Source organism: Gossypium raimondii, chromosome 11 (assembly GCF_025698545.1).
Source record: "Gossypium raimondii isolate GPD5lz chromosome 11, ASM2569854v1, whole genome shotgun sequence".
NCBI lineage: Eukaryota > Viridiplantae > Streptophyta > Magnoliopsida > Malvales > Malvaceae > Gossypium > Gossypium raimondii.
This window is the reverse complement of record NC_068575.1, coordinates 31,075,764-31,098,000: the sequence shown is the minus strand read 5'-3', so window position 1 is coordinate 31,098,000 and position 22,237 is coordinate 31,075,764. Positions and strand designations below refer to the sequence as shown.

At 34.0% G+C, this 22,237-nt stretch overlaps 1 protein-coding gene across 1 annotated transcript; it reads right to left on the bottom strand.

Annotated features, from left to right (window-relative positions):
* Positions 1–18,403: 18,403 nt before the first annotated feature.
* Positions 18,404–18,979, bottom strand: LOC128034778 (ATP synthase subunit alpha, chloroplastic-like). Its single transcript, XM_052623621.1, has 2 exons — positions 18,868–18,979; positions 18,404–18,780 (listed from the first exon to the last, which is right to left on the bottom strand). The coding sequence occupies exons 1-2, from the start codon at positions 18,977–18,979 to the stop codon at positions 18,404–18,406; spliced, it is 489 nt and encodes a 162-aa protein (XP_052479581.1).
* Positions 18,980–22,237: the final 3,258 nt, after the last annotated feature.

Here is a 22,237-nt window from a genome sequence, read left to right as displayed (position 1 = left end):
CGAACAAGAATTTTCAATTACTATTCAGCAAGTTGTTTAGGGCATTGTGAAGCGAATGGAGGCAGAGGGTCAAAATAATGTCTGATTGGTGGAAAATCAAGTGGTACTGGTGTTGACCGGTTGGAAAATGGGTAGCATTCAGATGAAATGATGGATTTGGGCCAAAGTGATGAAAGGGGTACGGTTGGTATGGATGATTCCATATAGGATCGGGTATGATACGAGCTCGTTTCGTAAGAAATAACGAGTCGTAATATTTCCCGATCGAAATTAGGTAGTGACGGTTTTGAAACAAATTCAAGTTTTGGTGTTTAAAATTAAATGGCTTTGGAAACAAAGGAGTTTGATAGAGTGTTGTTTGCTGGATAATTCGATGAAACAAGTCGAACCCTTATTAGCAAATAAGGACCCGGGCTTAAGGTTTAAAAGAAAGAAAAAGGGATTAGGATAATAACCGAGACCCTCTATTTAGCAAAATAGGAATTTACGGTATGAAGAACGCCACACCAACGGTGATAAGTTTGAAACAAAGTCAGATTGACGCCACTCGTTGAAGATAAGTCAATTTGAGCTTTGGAGAATAAAGAGAGTGAATTAACTCACTAAAATTGTCAAAAAGTCCTTTTACAAGAAATTCAACAACTATTTATAGTCTTTACTAGTAGTAGCCGAATGGACAAGTTCAAGACTTAATTTCTAAGTAAACAATGAACTAAAATTCAGCTTTAATTTCATGAATGGAGTCCAAGGTAGGTTCGGCTGAATGAGAGCTCCAATGGTCATCTTCTAGATGGGAAAATGAACCTTGAACATCTTGGATGTGCATGAATGGGCTAGGTTCGGTCAATGAGCATAAATAGACTCATTTAAGTTGCATCTTTTGGCTGAAAAAATGACCAGCAATTAATAGGAACATGAGCAGCCATTTGGAGTGTGAAAGCAAAGCTTTGAAGAGTCTTAGAGTGTGAACACCATGATCCGTATAGCCAAAAGATTTCCAGCAATGTGAAAGAAGTAAATAGCAGCTTTGAAGAATGAAAAATCATCTCTTTTGCCGAATGGTCACCTAAAGAACTCCAAAAATCAGCACACCATTTTTAATGTAGTTCATGCATGTATCGCTAGGTGCATTGAATCAAACATTCATGCATCTTGTTTAATGCATTCCACATTTGGCCAACCTTCCCCATGCATCCTCACATTCGGCTGAACCTAAACAAAACAAATGAACTTCATTAATTTATCCCAATTCAACTGAATATAATATGAACATACTAATTAACATTAGAACAAATTAAATTAAAACTAAATAAGACATATTAATTCGGCTAGGCACAATTAAAGCATGTCTTATGTTCAGACCAATTAAATGACATCTAGACACATTTAGTAACATATTAAACACTTGTACTAAATAAAAACATATTTATAAGCTGTAGTAAGACTTAATTAAATGCTTATTTAAATGGTCCAAAAATTTCAGCAGCAAATGAATTAGCTGGAACGAAATTCAACTTCAAAGAAGTTGAAAATGTTCAGCTCGTCTCTAAGCTCTTTGCTATCATTTTCCTCAACTTGTTCCACCATTGCTGAGATGGCATCTTTGAATCGTTTAGCTCTAGCTCGCGTTATCGGACCAATAGGTAGCTTGATAGCTTCTTGTTCGGTCTCTATCAGGGTATGTGCTTCATAAATCAGTTTTGTTGATGCTTTTTTTATGTTCAAGGATTCTGGTATGAAACTGTCAAGGTACGGGGCACCCTAACTTTCATAGGATTATTAAGGAGTTTTTGAGAGAGAATGACCTAGAGATTGTGGTTCTTGTTGAAACTGGGGTTAGTGGTTATAAGGCGGATAGGTTTATCAAACAAAATGGAATGCCATTTTCGCATAGTGTAACAATCCTTTTTCAGTAGTGTTAGAAATAATAGTTTCGGGACCACAATTTCGGTGAGTGAATTATTATTTATTATTTATTTAATGTCTACGGGATTATATTAAGGTCGTGTTAAAGTTTTATCGAGAAAATTTGATGTTTAAATGGTTAATTCGGTAAAAATGACTAACTTGTAAAATGTGAAAAAGTTGAGTTCTATTAGTTAAAAGGGTCAAATGACTATGAAATATCAAAGTAATGGACTAAGATAGTAATTATAGCATTTAATGAGTTAGTGGGTAGTTATGGACAAGGTTTTATTAAAAATTTTGATTAGTAATAAGGGTAAAATGGTAAATAAAATTAAAATCAAATAGGCTAAAATCATCATCTTCCTCATATTTGTTTCTTTATAACCGATTCATCCATGGAAGAATAGCTAGGGTTTTTCTAAGCATTGTTTTCACTTGCATGGTTTGTATTTAAGCCCCGATTTTAGTGATTTTTATGTTTTTGAGTTCATTTTAGCTTAGTCTAGCTAGCACTAGGGTTAATTTGCAAAATTTTTAAAAGTTGAAGAACTTGCCATGGATGTTTTTTAATGTGTTTTGATGTTAGTTGATAAATTATTAACTTTGGTTGTTAAATAAACATGTTTTGTTAAGTGATTTTTTATGAAATTGCATTTAGGGATTTATCTATGAAAATAGTAAAATTTCATGTTAAAATTATGAAATGTTGGTTTAAGTGAGTTGTTATAAGTCCCTATGAAATTTGGCAAGCTGGTGTTCTTCTTCTTAGATCTCTTTTGTCATCCCTTGTCATTGCCAGTTACATCTCGGTAACTATTGCTTGTACGTTCTTTCAGTGATGTAGATTCATTCTTTCAGTTTTCACAGAGGTAAGTAGTCTATTTGAGTGGGTAAGTTGGGATTGGTCTAATTGTCTTTGTGTTTCTGTTAGGTGAAGCGAGTTCGTATAACTCTCATCTAACGAATTGAGTATTTAGGTGATCTTGACATTAAGGGTAAGCACTGTATGCCTTAGGGACTAATGTTGTTTTCCTTGACCGAATACTCTAAATCGAGTAGGGGCGAAATGAGTGATTTGATTTTGGTGTATTGTTGCTAATTGGCTTTGTTTTGGATGTCGTATGTACGATTTGGAAGTGTGATGTAGTGTCGCTATTCAGAAAATCATCAGGTGTGTGACTCAAACTTGAGAAAAATCTATGAAACTACATGAAACTAAAATTGGCAGTCAGAGCCACACGAGTGTGTGCTTAGTCGTGTGCCTGGCCATGTAGGCCACACGGGCTGGACAAGTAAGGCGTGTTGGCCCTTTTTAAAAGTTAAGCTGGGTCGAACATGCAATTTGTAAAACTCTATAATTGGTTATGTGATTATGTTTGATATATGTTAAAACTAATAGGTTACATGACGTTAGATGCAAACATTCTGTGAGCATAATGGATTTTTTCAAACTCGTAATTTTACTATATCAGTATTTGCACGAGCATGTTTCTATTTCGTAACTCTGACTCGGATATTGTGTGCAATTCTGATTTGTGAAACCATATACTTAATTAGCGCATCTTTGATCTAATAAGCTTATAAAAGAGCACGCATAGTTTGAATAAATTTATGTATATGATGAGATGTTGCATGTGCATTGGGGTGAGATCTAAATATGATATGGAAGAAGATCCGGCAGACCTCGATCTGTATTTCTGGCAGTTCACCCGTGATATCTAATTCTAGCAGTTAAACTGCAATTATGTCTTTTTGGTAGCTCGACTGCATGATTTTTCAGTGGCTCAAGTCCCCTAAATTGGTGTGTAGGGTTGGATGGGTATTAATTACCCTAATTGGTGTGTTGGGTGGGATGGAGATGGTGTGTAGTGGATGGGGGTAAAAATTATTCTGTTTGACTTTTTGCATCGCTAAACATGTCATGTCATCTGTATCTGTTCTATTATGTTGTATCTATGCATTAATTTTTCTGCTATCTGTTATAGTTGTGGGCCAAATTGCACACTGAGTTTCTAGCTCACTCAATTATTTTATCATTTCAGTTAATCCGTAGACTTAGGATTGGGCGACATTTGAGAGCTCGGATTGATCATACTCATAAGATGATTTAATTTATTTTAAATTAAAATGTAACACCCATAACCTGTCTCCGACGTCGAATTAGGATTACAAAGCATTACCGTAAAAAATCAGAACAACAATGACATTTAGTGATAATTACATAAAACTCATCATAAACTTAGCAAACATATACATTTGGGCCCTAAACCGAGCCTTCGGGGTCCTAAAAATAGTTTAGAAATAATTCGGGACTAATTTGAAAGAATTAAGATAATTTGGGAAAAAGTTGAAAACTTTAAAAATAGGGGTCACACGGCCGTGTGACATAGTCCAAACCGTGTGGATTTCGAACAAAGGGACACACGGTCGTGTCCTAGCGCGTGTCTTAAACCAACTCACTAAGTTAGGTGACATGGCCGTGTCGCAGGCCGTGTGCTAGACTGTGTAACTCACTGACTTGAAATATTAAGTGACACATAACTGTATAGCCAGGTCGTGTGATAGGTGTCCCAGATCATCTGCTCCACAATTTGACCATAAAAACAAGTCATTTCAATACCTATCATTGCACAAAAAAATGCACCGTTTACATATGCATTTAGTTGACCATAACACTCTCTAAACACACTCAAAATATACCAAATCAAACAACCTATAAATTCTAACCAATATGCCACTCAAAGGCACCTCAATTCATACCAACTCAACCTTACAATATAATCCAAACGTACATCATTACAACCACAACCTTTCAACCATTTCAACCACATATAAACATATATCATGTCATATATATACTTATCATTCAAAAGTGACCATAAGACACGTACTTACTAACCATTACAAGTCCAACCAAACATATACTCAAAAGACATAACCATACCAAGTTGGCCAAATAACATTTTCACAACCTTTATTACATTTAAGCCTTATACATACCAGACTCACATATTTCATTTGAACATTTTGTTCACACTTTAATCATCCACACACAAATCAATCAACCATTTCTTTCCTAATATGAAAAGACCATCTCAACCATTAACAGAAAAGTATTAAGGCATACCAAAACTTGGCACAACCCAAAACATACCAATTTAACATACCAACCTATACATTCCATTTATAGTCATTTCAATAAATTTAAAAGTTACCAAAATGGATCATTGGATAGTGTGATCGTACTCAGAAGTTGATTCCAATCATTCGAGCTTCCGATGATCTACAAAACAGACAAAGTAATTACGTAAGCAACTAGTGTTTGGTAAGCTTATATACAGGAAGTTAAAGTTACCAAACATAAAACGATTAACTCATTCATTCATAGTTCATGAGATCTTAAGGATACTTTTCCTTCCTATCCACAACACCTCACAAGGTTAGTAGATATAATTAAGAACACGTTTATACGTGAAAAGGGAACATAACATGTAATGAATTTCATTTTGTAAATCATCCAATACATAATCAATTAATTACCTTTTCAAACCATTTATATATATTAAAACTTCTATTTCATAAACCCAAAGACATAACTCATTTCATATACATACCTTTTCAATCATGCTCATTAAGTCATTTAGACATTATATTTCCTATTCATCACAATCCACATAATTAGTAGATAATTTGAAAATATAACATCCATGAAATATAATATATATTATGAAATGAATTCCATACATCTATCATTCATCACATGATAAATTCTCTTCCTTTTTATTTCCTTTACACATACCTATCTTTCTATTTCATATGATCATTACCAACAATAAGTTTTTATACATGTTTTTCCATTAACCTTTACTTACCCGTTGAACCGTATAGAATAACATTGGATACTCGAGAATGCTCACACATAGTGTGCCTTTTCATGTAACTGTAACATTTCCTTTCCATTAGTGCTCACACGAGCTGTGGGTCGGAATGTTAGCTACACGATGTTGCTCACACGAGTTGTGGAGTATCTACAACAAATGAAGGACCTTAGCCATCAGTAGGACATTCAAGACCAACACCCAAAACCGTATAACCCTAATGACATATCATTCGTATCCTAAGTATTCACAAGGTTCAAACGTGACTTTTACATTTCTAATCATTTATTTCAATCGCATTATAACATTTTTGTATACCATCATGAATTTCACATTTATAAATTACAACATTAAGTCAACTACCCTTCCAACAATATCCATAATATCAATTATCAAATCAAGATTCTAGTTCACGTAATTATACATAGTAATTCATCCAGAACATCAAATGACAAATTTAATCTCTATACGAACTTACCTCGACAAAAACAGTTGTAAAAACGAAGTCGACGACTAATCCAACACTTAGCTTTTCCTCGGTTTTGATCCGCTTAACTCGTTTCTTGATCTAAATAAATATTTTTATTCAATTAATCTCGTTCCAGCATTTTAAAAAATCAATTTAGCTTATAATCCTCAATGATGGAAATTTATGAAATTTCCCTCAAACTTTACCTTTTATGCAATTTAGCCCGTAAACTCGAAACTTACAATTTCACCATTTTTAACCGTAAATCATGCTAGCTGATTTTTACCTAATATTATAATAGCTCATATTTATCATTAATTCACAATCGTTTCCTTTAATTTTACCATTTAAACAATTTAATCCCTATCATTCAAAATCACTTAGCAAAATACTTATATCTAGCTATAAACTTTAATAATTCATCCATTAAAATAGAAAGCACCACAACATCATTCATGGAAAATCCCTAAACCTTTAACAGTTCTACAAATTGACCCCTGGGCTAGCTAGATTAAGCTAATACAAGTTCAAAAACATAAATATCATTAAAAATGGGATAAAAATACCTACCATGCAATTAATTTTAAGCATGGCGGAAACTTTGGTGTTCTTGAACCATGGCTTTTGGTGAATGAAGGTTGAAGAAAGTGAATAAAAAAATAATGAAATGGCCATTTGTCTTGTTTTTGTTTTAATTACCTTTTTATATTATTAACTTATAATATAACTTATAATTTTTATACTTAAACCATTAATAAACCATCCAACATAAATGAATATGGCTTATTTTTCAAATAAAAGCATCCAACAAGTTATTTTAACCCATTTAGCCCTTATAAATTAATAATGATTAACTTATGTGACTTTTACGATTTAGTTCTTTTACTAAATTTACTATCGAATGTTAAAATTTCAGAACCAAATTTTAATATAACCCTAATAACACTTTGGTAATATTTTAATAACTATTTACGGGCTCGATTTATAGAAATGAGGTCTCAATACCTCATTTTCCAAAATAACTTGACTTTCGGAACAAGTCACTTGCACTTAAACTTTAGTTCAAACAACATAAATTATCAAATCAAAATTTATTTTAATACTATTTTTGACTCGTAAATATTAAATAATAATATTTATAGACTCACTCGTCAGATTTGTGACCCTAAAACTACTATTTATGACACCACTGAAAAATGAACTATTGCATAAACTTTATGGACTTTTATTTGGGACTGTTTATCAGTTTTTGGACATTATTAATGTTTTGGGTTTTGGTTGGCATTAATGGTTTTAATAAGCTGAAATTATACATTAGATGATTTTTCTTAAACTAAATTTGAATGATCGTTTTCAAATTAAATGAGCTAACGATTTTTTCGCTGCAAATGTTAAACAATAAATCAAGTTTCTAGTAAAGAAATAAGCAAAGATTAATAACATGACTCTTTTAATAAACTTGAAAAATGTTCAACGTTTTGAAATACACACTTTTAACAACTATCAAGATTAGTTTTAATAATACATTAGACAAGTGTTTATAAAATGTTTGATACGTGAATAAGATATGTTTTGAAAGAAAATGATTGAAGTTTTAGAAAGTTAATGTAACTTTCAAGATTCGGTCACAACTGTTAGAGTAACTGACAAGTCAGTTAATCTGTTTGCTATTAGTTAGCTGTTAGTTAATTTGTTAACTTGTTCTTTGTAGATAGCATGCTTTGATATATAAAAGCATGAGCAGCCTCTGTACAGACTATCAATCTTCAAAATGTATTCTTCTTTATTAATAAGGTTTCTGTTATTTTCTCCATTTCTTGTTATAGTTTAACATGATATCAGATGTCCATTTCTTTCTAGAGTTATTCCCTTGAATCCCTGTGTTTTTCATGGCTCCTCCTTCTAGTCTGTCTGCTGTTCAATCTACTACACCAGTGATGGCTTCTAATCTTACTAATGGAGTTATTGAGAGTCATTTCTTTTCCACCAAGAAAATCAGTGTTATTCTTAATGATAATAATTACTTGCTATGGCGTCAACAGGTTCTTTTGGCGATCAAGACGTATAAGCTTCAAAACTTTCTTGACTCTCGTACTATACCTCCTCCTCAATTGATTCTGGATGATAATGGGGTTCCTAAAGAGAATCTTGAGTTTAGTCGGTTTGAACAACAAGATAGTGCTCTTGCATCGTAGCTCCTGCCGTCGGTGAGTCAAGCGGTTCTTCCACATCTCATTGGTCTGGATACTAGTGCTCAAATCTGGAATATTCTTGTTAATTTGTACGACAATAAAACCACCTCTCGGTTGATGTTTTACAAAAGGGCTTTACACTCTCAGTGCAAGGGTGATCTTTCTATGAAAGATTTCTTAATGAAAATTAAGGGTTATTGTGATAATCTTGCTAGTTGTGGAGAAGTTATTAGTGAGCATGAACATGTTACTACAATTCTTAATGGGTCGTCGCATGAGTATGAATCTATTATTACGATTATCACTGCAAGCCAAATACCCTACAATGTTCAAGGTGTCACTACCATACTTCTTGATGTTGAAGCACGACAACAAGTTACAATACTTGAGGCTCCTAGTTCAGCTAATATAGTCTCACATCAACCCGCAGATGTTGTTGTCAACAGTGCGCCTACACCAGCTTATCGTCCCTCATCAGCTGCTCGAGGTCGTCAGTGTGGTTGCTCATCTAGATCAGGTATTCAATGTCAATTGTGTGGACAAATAGGTTACCTTGTTGATCGATGTTACTATCGGTTTCATGCCTCATATAAGAGTGCAGGCTACATACCACCTCCTTCCCCACAAGTGAATATCTGTATGTTCGGAATTGGATCTCCTATCGCATCCTGGGTGCCACCATCTATGCTCATGACGCCTTCTGCTGTTCAAGTTCACAACCTGGTTGGTTCTTTCCACCTGCCCCAGTTCCTACCTAGACTAATCCATTTACTATTAGTTCTCCGCAGCATGTTAGTGCATCTACTTTAGCAGCCCCACAACTTCAGGCTTATCTTGCAACCCCTGAAATAGTTGGTAACAATGCTTGGTATCCTGACTCTGGCGCAACACACCATTTCACTAGGTGAAAGTACTTCCTACAATGGTCCAGGTAAAGTGTATGTTGGTAATGGTACTGCACTTCCTGTTATGTCTATTGGTCAATCGTCTTTACTTACTCATTCATGACCATTATACATGATATCACTGTTGTTTGTACCTGGTATAACCAAAAACCTCTTATATGTGTCCAAGTTTACAAAAGATAATAAGGTAATATTTGAGTCTTTTCTACACAGTGTCAGGTTCGTGATCCGAAAACCAGGGAGATCCTTCTTCGAGGTTTAGTGCATAATAGGTTGTACAAACTTCACTTAAATGGCTCTTCCAAGACTGTCTTGCCTTCTGGCTCAGCTCAGTGTTTTACTGTTAATATAATAATTCCTTTAAGTATATGGCATTCTAGGTTAGGGCATCCCTGTAATGCCACACTTACAAAGGCTCAAAACCATTGTAACATACCATTTGGTACAGATAAAGAATCTCTTAATTTTGTTGCTTGTCATTTAGGAAAATAACATAAGCTGGCATTTCATAAGTCGTTATCTGAGTATACTACACCATTTCAACTGGTGGTTGTTGATGTTTGGGGACCAGCTCTTGTCTTTTCCAATGGTTTTCGTTATTATGTTGCTTTCACAGATGCATATACATGATACACTTGGGTTTATTTCTTGCAGAAAAAGTCAGAGGTGCTTACTGTTTTTCCACAGTTTCATAGGCAAGCTGAAATAGCTCTTGGCTACAAACTTAAAGCTTTACAAATAGATAGGGGAGGAGAATTTCAAGTGTTGAAGTTGTACTTATCTCAACAAGGGATCATGCATCGTTTTACGTGTCTGTATACTTCTGAGCAAAATGGACTAGTTGAATACAAACACAGACATATAGTTGAAGCTGGTCTTTCCATGCTGGCTCATGCATCTATGCCCTTAACCTATTGGAATGATGCCTTCAGCAGTGCAGTATACTTGATAAATAAGTTGCCTTCTTTTCCCTTAGGCAACATCTTACAGTATGAAAAACTTTTTCAGGTTCAACCAAGATATTCATCTCTTCGAGTTTTTGGCTGTTTGTGCTTTCTCAATCTTAGACCCTACAACACCTACAAGCTACAGTTTTGATCAACCCCATGCACGTTTTTAGAGTACTCCCCATTACAAAAAGGGTATCGTTGTCGAGATAATGATGGTAGAGTGTATATTTCTCATCATGTCACATTTCATGAAACTGTGTTTCCATTTAAAACCATTAGCTCAAAATTTGTTCCCTCCATGCCTTCTCCACAGTCTAGTTCTAAACTGCTCGTCTTGTCACCAAGCCATATACCACATGCTAATCTAACAACTGTTGTTTCAACCACTTCTCGAGTCAACTTCTTGAATGATGGCCCTTTGTCCAGCTCACCTAGTCCAGCACATTCTCTTTGTGATAACTCTACATCTAAAATATCTAGTACTGATATGCCAAACCAGCCACATCATCAACCTTCTATTCCACTTAACTCTCATGCTATGGTTACACGTAGCAAAGCTGGCATTTTTAAACCCAAGGCATACCTGAGCAAAGCAACTTGTTTCTCTAATGATACTCCTGCTGACATCTATGAAGTAATGTGTAATGAGTGTTGGAAAGCAGCAGTGCATAGTGAGTTACAGGCTCTTCTTCACAATAACACATGGAGTCTTTGTTCACTTCCTATTAATCGAAGGGCCATCGACTACAAATGGTTGTTTAAGGTGAAAAAGAAGGCTAATGGGACTGTGGAAAAGGTATAAAGCACGATTGGAGGCTAAGGGTTTTCTCAGCATGCTAGACTTGATTTTCGAGACACCTTCAGTCCAGTGGTTAGAGCAACAACTATTTGGACTGCACTTGCTATTGCTGTCATGAAGGGGTGGTCATTACGGCAAATTGATGTCAATAATGCTTTTCTCAATGGGGATTTGACTGAGAAGATATACATGGATCAGTCACATGGATTTGAAGTGTCAGGTAACAATGGACAAAAGCTTGTTCGCAGATTGAACAAAGCTTTGTATGGTCTATGCCAAGCTCTTCGTGTATGGTTTCACACTCTCAAACAATATCTAGTTGATCAACTTGGTTTTCATGCGTCGAAAGCTAATCCTTCATTGTTCATTCGAGCATCTTCAGGAAATTTCTTATTGCTTATCGCTTATGTAGATGACATAGTTATAACAGGCAGTTCAAGTGAGGATATATACAACATGGTGCATCAACTTCACAATAAGTTTGCTCTTAAAGATATGGGAAGACTTCAATTTTTTCTCAGGTATTGAAGTTCAACACATACCTCGGGGGTTGTTACTTAATTAGAAAAAATACATCTTAGAGATACTCCACAAAACAGGAATGATAGGAGTAGCAGCCACACCTACACCCATGGTAAGAACTTCCAAATTGGTTGCTTCAGATGGTAGTCCACCATTTGCTGATGGTCATTTGTATCGAAATGTAGTTGGAATGCTTCAGTATATGTGCATTACACGTCCTAATTTTTTGTTTTATGTTAACAAACTCAGTCAATATATGAATTCTCCAAGTGACACTCATTGGAAAGCAGTTAAACGAGTGTTGAGATATCTCATTGGAACTATGGATCATGGCTTGTACTTCTCAAAAGGTCAGTTTGAATTAGTCTGCTACTCTGATGCTGACTAGGCTTCATCTGTTGAAAATCGACGTTTCGCCACAGGATATGTTGTTTATCTAGGACTTAACCCTATTGCATGGTGTTCCAAGAAGCAAGCAGTAGTGTCCAGGTCCTCATCTGAAGCAGAATACCGTAGCTTAGCTAATTACGTATCTGAGTTGTTATGGGTTAAACAGTTGCTAGGTGAAATTGGTAAGCCAATTTGTCAGTCACCAGTGGTCTGTTACGACAACACTTCCACAGTCTCAATGGCTACAAACCCCACACATCATGCTAGGGTAAAACATGTAGAGATCGATCATCATTTTGTTCGTGAAAAAGTTCTTGATGGTACACTGCAGGTTAATTTTGTTCCATCAACAAAACAAATAGTTGATGTACTCACAAAGCCCATCACACCCAAACAATTTGCCTCATTTCGACATGCTCTTCGAGTTCTTTCAAGTGATGCTGGTCTTAATGTTCAAGTTTCAAAGAAACCGGGAGAATGTTAGAGTAACTGATAAGTCAATTAATCTGTTAGCCATTAGTTAGCTATTAGTTAATATGTTAACTTGTTCTCTGTAGATAGCATGTTTTGCTATATAAAAGCATGAGTAGCCTCTGTACAGAATATAAATCTTCAAAATGTATTCTTCTCGGTTAATAAAGTTTCTGTTATTTTCTCCATTTCTTGATATAGTTTAACAATAACGTCTAGACCGGGTTTGAGGTGTTACATAGATCGATTCAATTTATATTTCTAAAAAATCAAAATCATTTCAATAAATGAATAAATATATTATTCACAATTGGTCAAGTTATAAAACTGTATAAGATTAAAATGTTTTATTTTACTATCCTTTAAAAATACATGATATCATTTTAAACTCATTTGTAAAGATGTTTTACTCGCTAATAATAGATTTGTAATAAAAGATGGAATAATGAATGCTATTATCTTCTTAAAATGTTTATAATATATATTTAAAAATTTTATAGGTATTTATATTTATATTCTTTTATAATTCTCTATTTGTTTATCGAAATAGTACGTGTTGAGAGTATAGAACTAAATGCTACTTAAAAATACAAATATATATATAGAGAGACACTTATTTTAGGTGACTAAGTAAACGTACCAAAATTTCCAATTACATAAATTTCAAAGCTGTTAGTTCTTTGTTGTCTTTTTCAAGTTTGCGTCGGCATTATTTCAGTCTACGATACACGTTTTCTATGGTTACTTTGAACTTTCACTCTTCGTTGCAATCTGGATTTGACTTTTTTCACAAAATATTTATGTACAATATCTATATTAGGTATATATTTATATAGGTTAAATTTTACTGATAGTCTCTGTATTTATGGATTTGGTATGATTTTGGTCCTTTTATTTTTATTTACTCAAAATTGGTTTCTCCACTTTGGGGTTGATTTGGTTAATGTTTTCCATTTACCCTTTTAAAAATTAATCATAATCATAGATTTAACCTCAACCATTATAGAAACCACCAATTAGCCCCTACGTTCGTTTTTTTAGTTGGCCATCAATATTTCATAAATGACATAGTCGTGGTTTATTTTATATCATACCTCATCAAATAATTTAAAAATCATAATTATTTTTAAAATATACAAAAATGTCTTGATGATGGATGATTGAAATAGTATATTTCGTATGTACTTTACCTTTGCATTTTCTTTTTGGTTAGTCTCTTTCTGTACGAACCTCCAAGCCAATCTTCATGTTCTTTACTTTCTTTCTTAGATCAGCAAAAGAAAAATACTAAACTGTAGAAATACAAACACGCATTATTAATTAGTTAAAGAAAGTTAGTTAATCAGTTAGTCATGGCTTATAGAACTTAACTGAAATAATATATAGTTTGTTTCTTTTCAATTCTCATTTATTCTTTTACTTTGTTCTTCGTCATATCATATTAGAATTAGTCAAGAAACCGATGAGATCTTAATTATTATTATTGGTTAAAGAATCATATATCAAGTTCATGAAAGAAGGGAATGTTGTACTTTTGCTTTAATTTCATTAGTTCTAGTCATCTTTTAGCTTCTAGATTATCCAATGGTTAATCGATGTCACGGATTATGATTTTAAGGGTTTAAATAATTTTTTATTTTCTAACTTTTATATTTTATTAGAATTTTTTATATTATTTATAAGTTTTATGAATTTTAAAATTTTCTATAAAATTTTAAATGTTTTAATTTATTAGAATTTAGTAGAAATTTTTATGATTTTTTACAAGTTTTATAATTGTTATAAATTTATATCAATTTTAATATTTTTATGTGTTTTTATAATTTGTATGATTTTCTATGAGAAAATATAAAATTAAATTAAAACCTGCCACGTACTGCTATTTGACTGTTCTATCAAATAATTTTACCGATTAACATGGCAAAATAAAAAAAGTAATAATATAAAAATTTAATTGTACACGAATTTGATGTTTTCACTTTTTGTTAAAGGTGTTTTGTACTTGTAAGCCAACCAAAGTAAAAAATTAGATATAAATTTATCTTACTTGCAATTCACTTGTAGCCAAAAAAAACAAGACTTCAATTTTTCCTTCGCCATCGTTGTCAACATGGTCGTACTACCATATCAAATAATTAGAAATAAATAATGTGAAAGAGTTTTATATTGCTTCATTTCTTCCAAAGTTTTTGCTAATTTTTAAGGTTAAAATATATTATAAGCTGATGTATTTTTAAAAATTTTAAATCTAGTTCCTATAATTTTACTTTAAGAAATTTAGTTCTCTTAATTTTCAGATTTTATAATTCTAGTCAACTATTGGTACTATTAAATTTATTTTGTTAAATTTGTTAATGTGACATTTTGTAATAAAACACACAATTGATAGCCATTAAAAAAAAAGTAACATTGTAACTAACTTGAATTTAACAAAAAAAGTTAGATTTGAATTTTAAAATCTAAATACTAGAAAGACTAAATTCTAGAATAAAAGTATAAGGGCTAAATATCATTAAAAATCGTGGTTACCCAAATTGAATTAGACTCTATTTTTATTTAATATATAAATTTAAAATTTTATGTGAAATAAATACTTTATATTTAAAATTGTGAAAAAACTTGAAAATTTTATATAAAAATATATTTTTTCAAAAAATACCATTTAAGAGTTATTGATTGTTATTGATGGAGTCTTAACTCATATGACATTAACATTATTGCTAGTGTAAGAGGACATGAGTTTAAATGCGCTAAAGTGTATTTATACTTCTATTTAATGATTGAGGAGGGATGACGAGTTATTCTCATAAAAAAATTATTGGTTATATATCAAAAATTCAAAAAATTCAAGTGAGTGGAATCAAAATCAACTCCAATTTTAGAGAAGGTCAGAGCAATGTTACTAACCACATTTACTTTGGAAAAGTTAGAATTTGTTTGTTTCACTAAAAATTACTTTCAGAAAATGATTTCTGAAAAATGACTTATTTTGGTTCCATATTGATGTGGATGTCAGGGAGGTTCATGTTACTAACCACATTTATTTCGGATCACTGCCCTTTGTTCATTGATATTGTGCTCTCTATTGGTCCTAGTGTTCGGTCTTTTCGTTTCAAAGCTTGGTGGATTTTCGAGGAGTTCTGTGATTTTGAAAATCGCCATCTATGGGAAAGTAGTGTGAGTGACATTCCTTATCGTCTTTCATTCTTTGTCAGAGTTTGAAGTGTTGGGTTGCCAGTTTGGGTACTAGTCGAAATGGCAATCTGCGTCGCCTGCATTCTCGGCTAGCAACTGTTACCTTAGAGGACAGAGATGATGATTCTTTATTGGATCTTTTGAGCACCAGACTTGAGTTGAATCTAGAGATTGACAAGGAAGAATTGTATTGGGAATAGAGGGCTCGAGTTAATTGGTTGAAAATGGGGGATTAGAATATAGGATTTTTCTAGCAGTCTGCCACACAAAGAAAGAGGGCTAATAAAGTTAGTTGTTTAATATAAGATGATGGTTGAATGGTTTTGGATAGGGAGGATATGCTTGAAGTGGTGACTCTATACTTTACAGACTTATTCTCTTCTCAGAGACAGTGGTCCACACCGTATCTTGGAAAGGGTTGCTCCTTGGATTACTAATGATATGAATGCTGCACTTTTGGCTCGGTTTACGAGTGAAGATATTCTTTCTACTTTCAAATCCATAGCTCCAACGAAGGCCTCAAGATCAGATGGACTTCCTACTTTGTTTTATAAAAAATTCTAGCATATTGTTGGGCCCGTTGTGAGCAACTACTGTCTTGATGTATTAAATAGGGGCATGCCTCTTGTGGCAATTCATGGTACTCATATTGTTCTGATTTTGAAATTTTCGAATTTGACCTGTATACAACAGTTTCGACCTATTAGTCTATGTGTTGTCTTATACAAAGTCATTTCAAGGGCCCTAGTTAATCCGTTTCAGCTAGTTCTTCATTTGTGTGTAGATGAGGCTCAGAGTGTATTTGTTCTCGGGAGGTTAATTACAGATAACATTATTTTGGCCTATGAATCCTTGATGTGTTTCGGCGCAAGCGGCAGGGGAAGGAAGGACACTTTGGCTTGAAGTTGGATATGACCAAGGCTTACGATAGGGTGGAGTGGGCTTTCTTGAGCACATGATGTTGCGGATAGGCTTTTCCAACTGCTGGGTGAGTCTTCTATTCGGAAATGTGCCCATATTGTAGTAAACATGTAACTAATTTATATTTATTTAAAAGATGAATAAATAAATAAAACTAATTTCACATTTCACTATTATGTCTTTTGAATTTGTATCTTTTATATTTTGCATGCATAGCGAAATTGTGATAAGCAAATATTAGCTCATTGATTGTCTAAGTTCAAACTGAAAATAAGTGGCATTGTAAAAAAGTTTACATTGCAAGAAAGACTACTTCAGTAAATAATCTAAATAAGCCCATAATCCCGTAAAAGAATCGAAGTGAGCATTTGATTCAAATACTGAAAAGGATTATTATATTGTCTACAATTCCAATTGGGGAGATGATTGTCAGAGTAGTTGACTCCATGGGTGGAGGTATAAATGTACTCATTGGTAGAATGATACATTGGGCTAGACCCAAGATGAATTAATTTTAAATCTGTTTGTGAATTAATTCACTTGTGACGTTCATGGTATGATTTACTTAAATCCTGAGTTAGTCACTAATCATGCATATGCAACTCATGTGCTTTGATATAAGTGGAGGCTTATGCTCTAAAGATGATCGAACCTATAGTTAGCATGTTGAGTACATGGCTTGTGTATGACATGGCTTTACTAGCAACAGTGGAACTCATAGCTCAATTAAAGAGTTAATGATATCCTGTCATTGGCATTATGTGAATTGATAAATATAGAACGTGGCCACGTGTTGCTTGTTCTCGAACAAATAATTTATCACAGTAATTTGTTGACAATGATCATATTAATCATTAAGAAGACACAATGGTGACAATGATATAAAATAAGATTATATTGAGTGAACGGATTTAACTCAAAGGAACCAAGGATATCAGAACGAAGTAACTAGAAAAATTGTTCTAATCTAATCCCACTCTTCTAGAAGGATCATCTAGAAAGCGAATTGTTTTGAATGCATTCAGACAGAAAAGCTAACATAAATGGTATAGGCCGAATTCTTATTTCATTTCGTTCCTGCCTTATCTTTATCTTATTTATATTCAATTTTTTTATTTCTTTTTTTTATTTATCCATCATCCATAAAGGAGCCGAATGAAACCAAAATTTCATGTTCGGTTTTGAATTAGAGACGCTAAAATAATGAATCAACGTCGACTATAACCCTAGCCTTCCAAGCTAACGATGCGAGTTCGATTCCGCTACCCGCTCGATATTCAATTCTATCTATTCTATCTATTTGAAAATTTATTAATTCAATTCAACGATGCATTAGCATCATTGAATTGAATTAATAAATACGCAATTCTAACAATACAATTTTTCACATGTCCTTTAGTTTTTCCAACCAAGAGAAAAGAAAAACCGAACAAGAGAAAAAAGTCAAAATGTCAAAAATCGTAATGAAAAGCGTCCATTGTCTAATGGATAGGATGAGGTCTTCTAAACCTTTGGTATAGGTTCAAATCCTATTGGACGCAATTTAGAATCAATTTCTCTATATTCCATTAAGTTAGAATTTTCTATTTATAATTGTTCTGAAGTCGAAAACGTTCCATTTGGTCCCGAATAGCGTCTTTCAAAAGCGTTTCCACTTCCTCGATGAATGTCTTGGTAGAAGATATGATTTCTTGGGCCGAGGTTTATTCGTTTTTAAGAAAGTACGTAACTCAACGAGAAATTTCCTTACTTGTCCAATTTCTAATGAATCAAGATAACCATTCGCTTCGGTATAAATAGTACTTATCGTTCGCCACCGTAAGAGGAGTGTTGGGATTGTTTAAGCAACTCACGTAATCTTTGACCTCGTGCCAATTGATTCTGAGTAGCTTTATTGAGATCAGAAGCAAATCGTGCAAAGGCTTCCAATTCGGTGAATTGGGCCAATTCCAATTTTGATTTACCAATGACTTGTTTCATAGCTTTAATTTGAGCTGCCGATCTTCGACTAAGTTCACGAGTTGGAGATAAGCGGACTCGAACCGCTGACATCTGCCACAGGGTAAAGCACCGCCTCTCAGGCCCCTGACTGGTTCTACCATAGAGGCCAATGATAGACAATAACTCCCCCCGAACACAACTTACAACTTTCATCGTACTGTGCTCTCCAAAGAGCAACTCTTCTCAAAATCTCAAAAAGTGCTGAGTTGGAATCCCATTCTAACTAAGGATTCTTGTGGTTTCGGAGAATCTTGCTACAGGAAAACCAGGAACGGTGGAGAGCTTTCCCCCCTCCGACTCTTTGGTCTTAAGAATGAGTGATTGCCCTTCTCCGACCCTTGCTGCCCAACCTGAGAGCGGACAGCTAATGTATCCCATGGATAGATAGAGAGGGAGGGCAGAGCTCTTGGTTTTTTCATGTTGTCAAAGAGTTGAACAATGGATTTTTCGTGTTGTCAAAGAGTTGAACAATGAAATAGATGGCGAGTGCCTCATCGAATTGATCGGGTCATGTAGGAACAAGGTTCAAGTCTCTGGGTCGTGAGGATGCCTCACCGCATACATCCTTGCACTTCCACTTAACACCTATCGTAATGATAAGCGGATCGTATCGCCGTGACCTTCTTTTGAATTCTCAAAACTTCATCACTTGATCCCAGGACGGTGAACCCTTGCCGTCTCAATTTGTGCTACGGGAGGCTCTGAGGAAGTCGAATATGAGAGCACTCATCTTGGGGTGGGCTCACTACTTAGATGCTTTCAGCGATTATCTGCTCCGCACTTGGCTACCCAAAGATTTACCATGGGCACGATAATTGGTACACCAGAGGTGCGTCCTTCCCGGTCCTCTCGTACTAGGGAAAGGTCCTCTCAATGCTCTAACGCCCACACCAGATATGGACCGAACTGTCTCATGACATTCTGAACCCAGCTCACGTACCGCTTTAATGGGCGAACAGCCCAACCCTTGGAACATACTACAGCCCCAGGTGGAGAAGAGCCGACATCGAGGTGCCAAACCTTCCCGTCAATGTGAGCTATTGCGGAAGATTAGCCTCTTATCCCTAGAGTAACTTTTATCCGTTGAGCGACAGCCCTTCCACTCGGAGGTAACACACACATGACGAGGTCATTGGACAAAACAGTTAGATGAATTATTTTCGTAAATAGTATACAATAAAGAGTTTTCAATCATGGTACTTCTTGTGGGCTGACTCTATGATTAAGTAATTGTGAATTATTGGAACAATGCTTCTAGACATTTTGTATATGTCTGATTGGTCCTCTTGCTAGCTCAACAAAAGCTCGATCGGACTGCATTTAAATCAGAAGAAAATTCTACAACTTTGGAAATAATTTAATTGTGTTGATTTATTCGATGTGGAATTAAATTTGGTGGTCGTGAGAATTATTCAACTAGAGAATTTGATTAAAGAATTTTCTTGAAAGATTAATTTGGAAAATCTAAGTGACTTTTGGGAAATATAATTTTGACCAAATAAAATCAAATTAATCAAATTAATTAAAATTAATATAATATTTTTGGAAATTAATTTTCAAGTCAGGCAATTGGCCTAATGAGCAATTGAACTTGAAAATTGGATCTGAGATTGTAAATTGGGCCCGAGAGCTCAAAACTGGGACCAAGACCCCAAAACTAGTTAAATCGGTCCTGGTATGTGACACCAAGCTGACAATCCAACTGGTGGCTAGACCAGACTGATCGGGTCGTCATTGACCCAGACCAAACCGACAGCAGTCGAACCGACTCGGGGTGCTATCAAGGTGTTGCACCTGCATCACCGGACATGGCAGTGCCAACAGCTGCAAAGGCGGCGTTTCGATAGCCGGTGGTGGTTAGTCTTTGGTGGTTGAACAGTGGAAGAGTTATACTTCTACTGGGACTCTAACAGAGAATTTGATTTCAGATTAATTGTTCTAAAAATAATAATAGTTTAATAGTTTAATATTAAATTAAATTTAATACTTATCTTAATTGTATTTTATTAATTTAATATTAAATTTAATTTAATTTTTATCATGTAGATAAACATTATATTATTTTAATAACATTTAATATTAAATTTAATGATAAATATTAGATTAAATTTAATATTAAAGTGATTAAGTTTAATCATAGTTGAACCCTCTAAACTCTCCCTATATAAAGAGAGTCTTAGGTTATTATTTTACACACACTTGAATTAAAGAGAAAGTTGTAGAGAAAATTCTTTGAAGAGATTATTTCAGAAAATTTATACAGATATTTTTTTATTTACAGCTTGACCAAAAAGTTTAAAGAAATTACAAAATTACCCCATTGGTAATTTTTGTGAAAAAGTTTCTGATTCGAAGCAAGTCTACACTCGGTAGATGTGAGCTTAAGGATAGTGGAGAAGACTACTCGATCGAAGTGCTCATCTTAGACAAATCGAAAAGGTACAATTTTGATTAAGTGTTTATTATTTTAGATATCACAACAAATATCTTATTTTGGAAAAATTTTTAAAACTTTGTTTTTCCTAAATTTATTTTCCACTGTGTTTTTCAAACTCGTTTTTTCCCAACATCTTCTTCTTCACTGTGTTCGCTCTGGTACTTGCTTGGTGAAAATGAATGGGGAGGTGGGTCGTCTGTTCTCTTCGAGTCGAGATTTTCGACAGGGTGACCCTCTTAGCTCATATAATGTGAGCTCGTAATCTGTTTAGAATTATAAGTTACTCAAATGCTCGTGTTTTTCTAATCAGGTACTTGTTACGAAAGAAATAAAATAGGAATCTTGAAAACAAATGTTTGTACGAGAAAAGAACCTACATTAAAAAACGTAACCCATTTTCTAAACGATAAACAATTGGAAACAAGAATTAGAATTGAACAAACCTCGACTCGTTGTTTATGAAAGAACTAAGAATTGAAGGTATAGGAAATGAAGAAAAATGCCACAAAGCAAAAAGCTTTGATAAGTTTGGTTTGTATGTTCTAAAGAACTCAAAGAGAAATCTCACAATATGTAAATTCATTCATCCAACACCATTACCATCCTTTCCATCAAAACAATGACCATTAATCCCATTTTCATATTAAGGCCAATTTCGAAATGGTACAACATTAGACGATTGAGCAACTCAACGTTTTGTAATCGAATTCACGAATACGAGCATGTATCAGTTGGTATCAGAGCTATTGTTCTTCATAGGTATCGTTTTATTTCTCTTTCTCGGTTTAAAAAAACCTTCAAAAAAATTCCTTAGCAAAAAGAGAAGTGCGGAAATGAAAAAAAGAGAAAAAATGAATTGCGATTAAAAAAAATTCTAGAAACCCCTCTAGAAAAATTTCATTTGATTCATGTTATTAAACCTTTCTTACACATTCTGGTAAGATTTGGAAATAGTAAAAAAATAGTGTAAAAAATTATAGTTTGTTCGAAACACCCAAAAGACATTCCATTCTTCATTTTGAGTCATTCGAGTCCATTTTGTCGAAGTTGTACAAGTCTTTCGTATTTTTTTTATTTTTCGTATTTAAGTCATTTGTGTCATTTTCATCTGTTTGTTTTTATTTCCTTCAAGTTGTCACATCTTATCAACATCCACAAGGTTACAAGTTTTGCCAAGTTCATTTCCAGTGTTCTTGAAG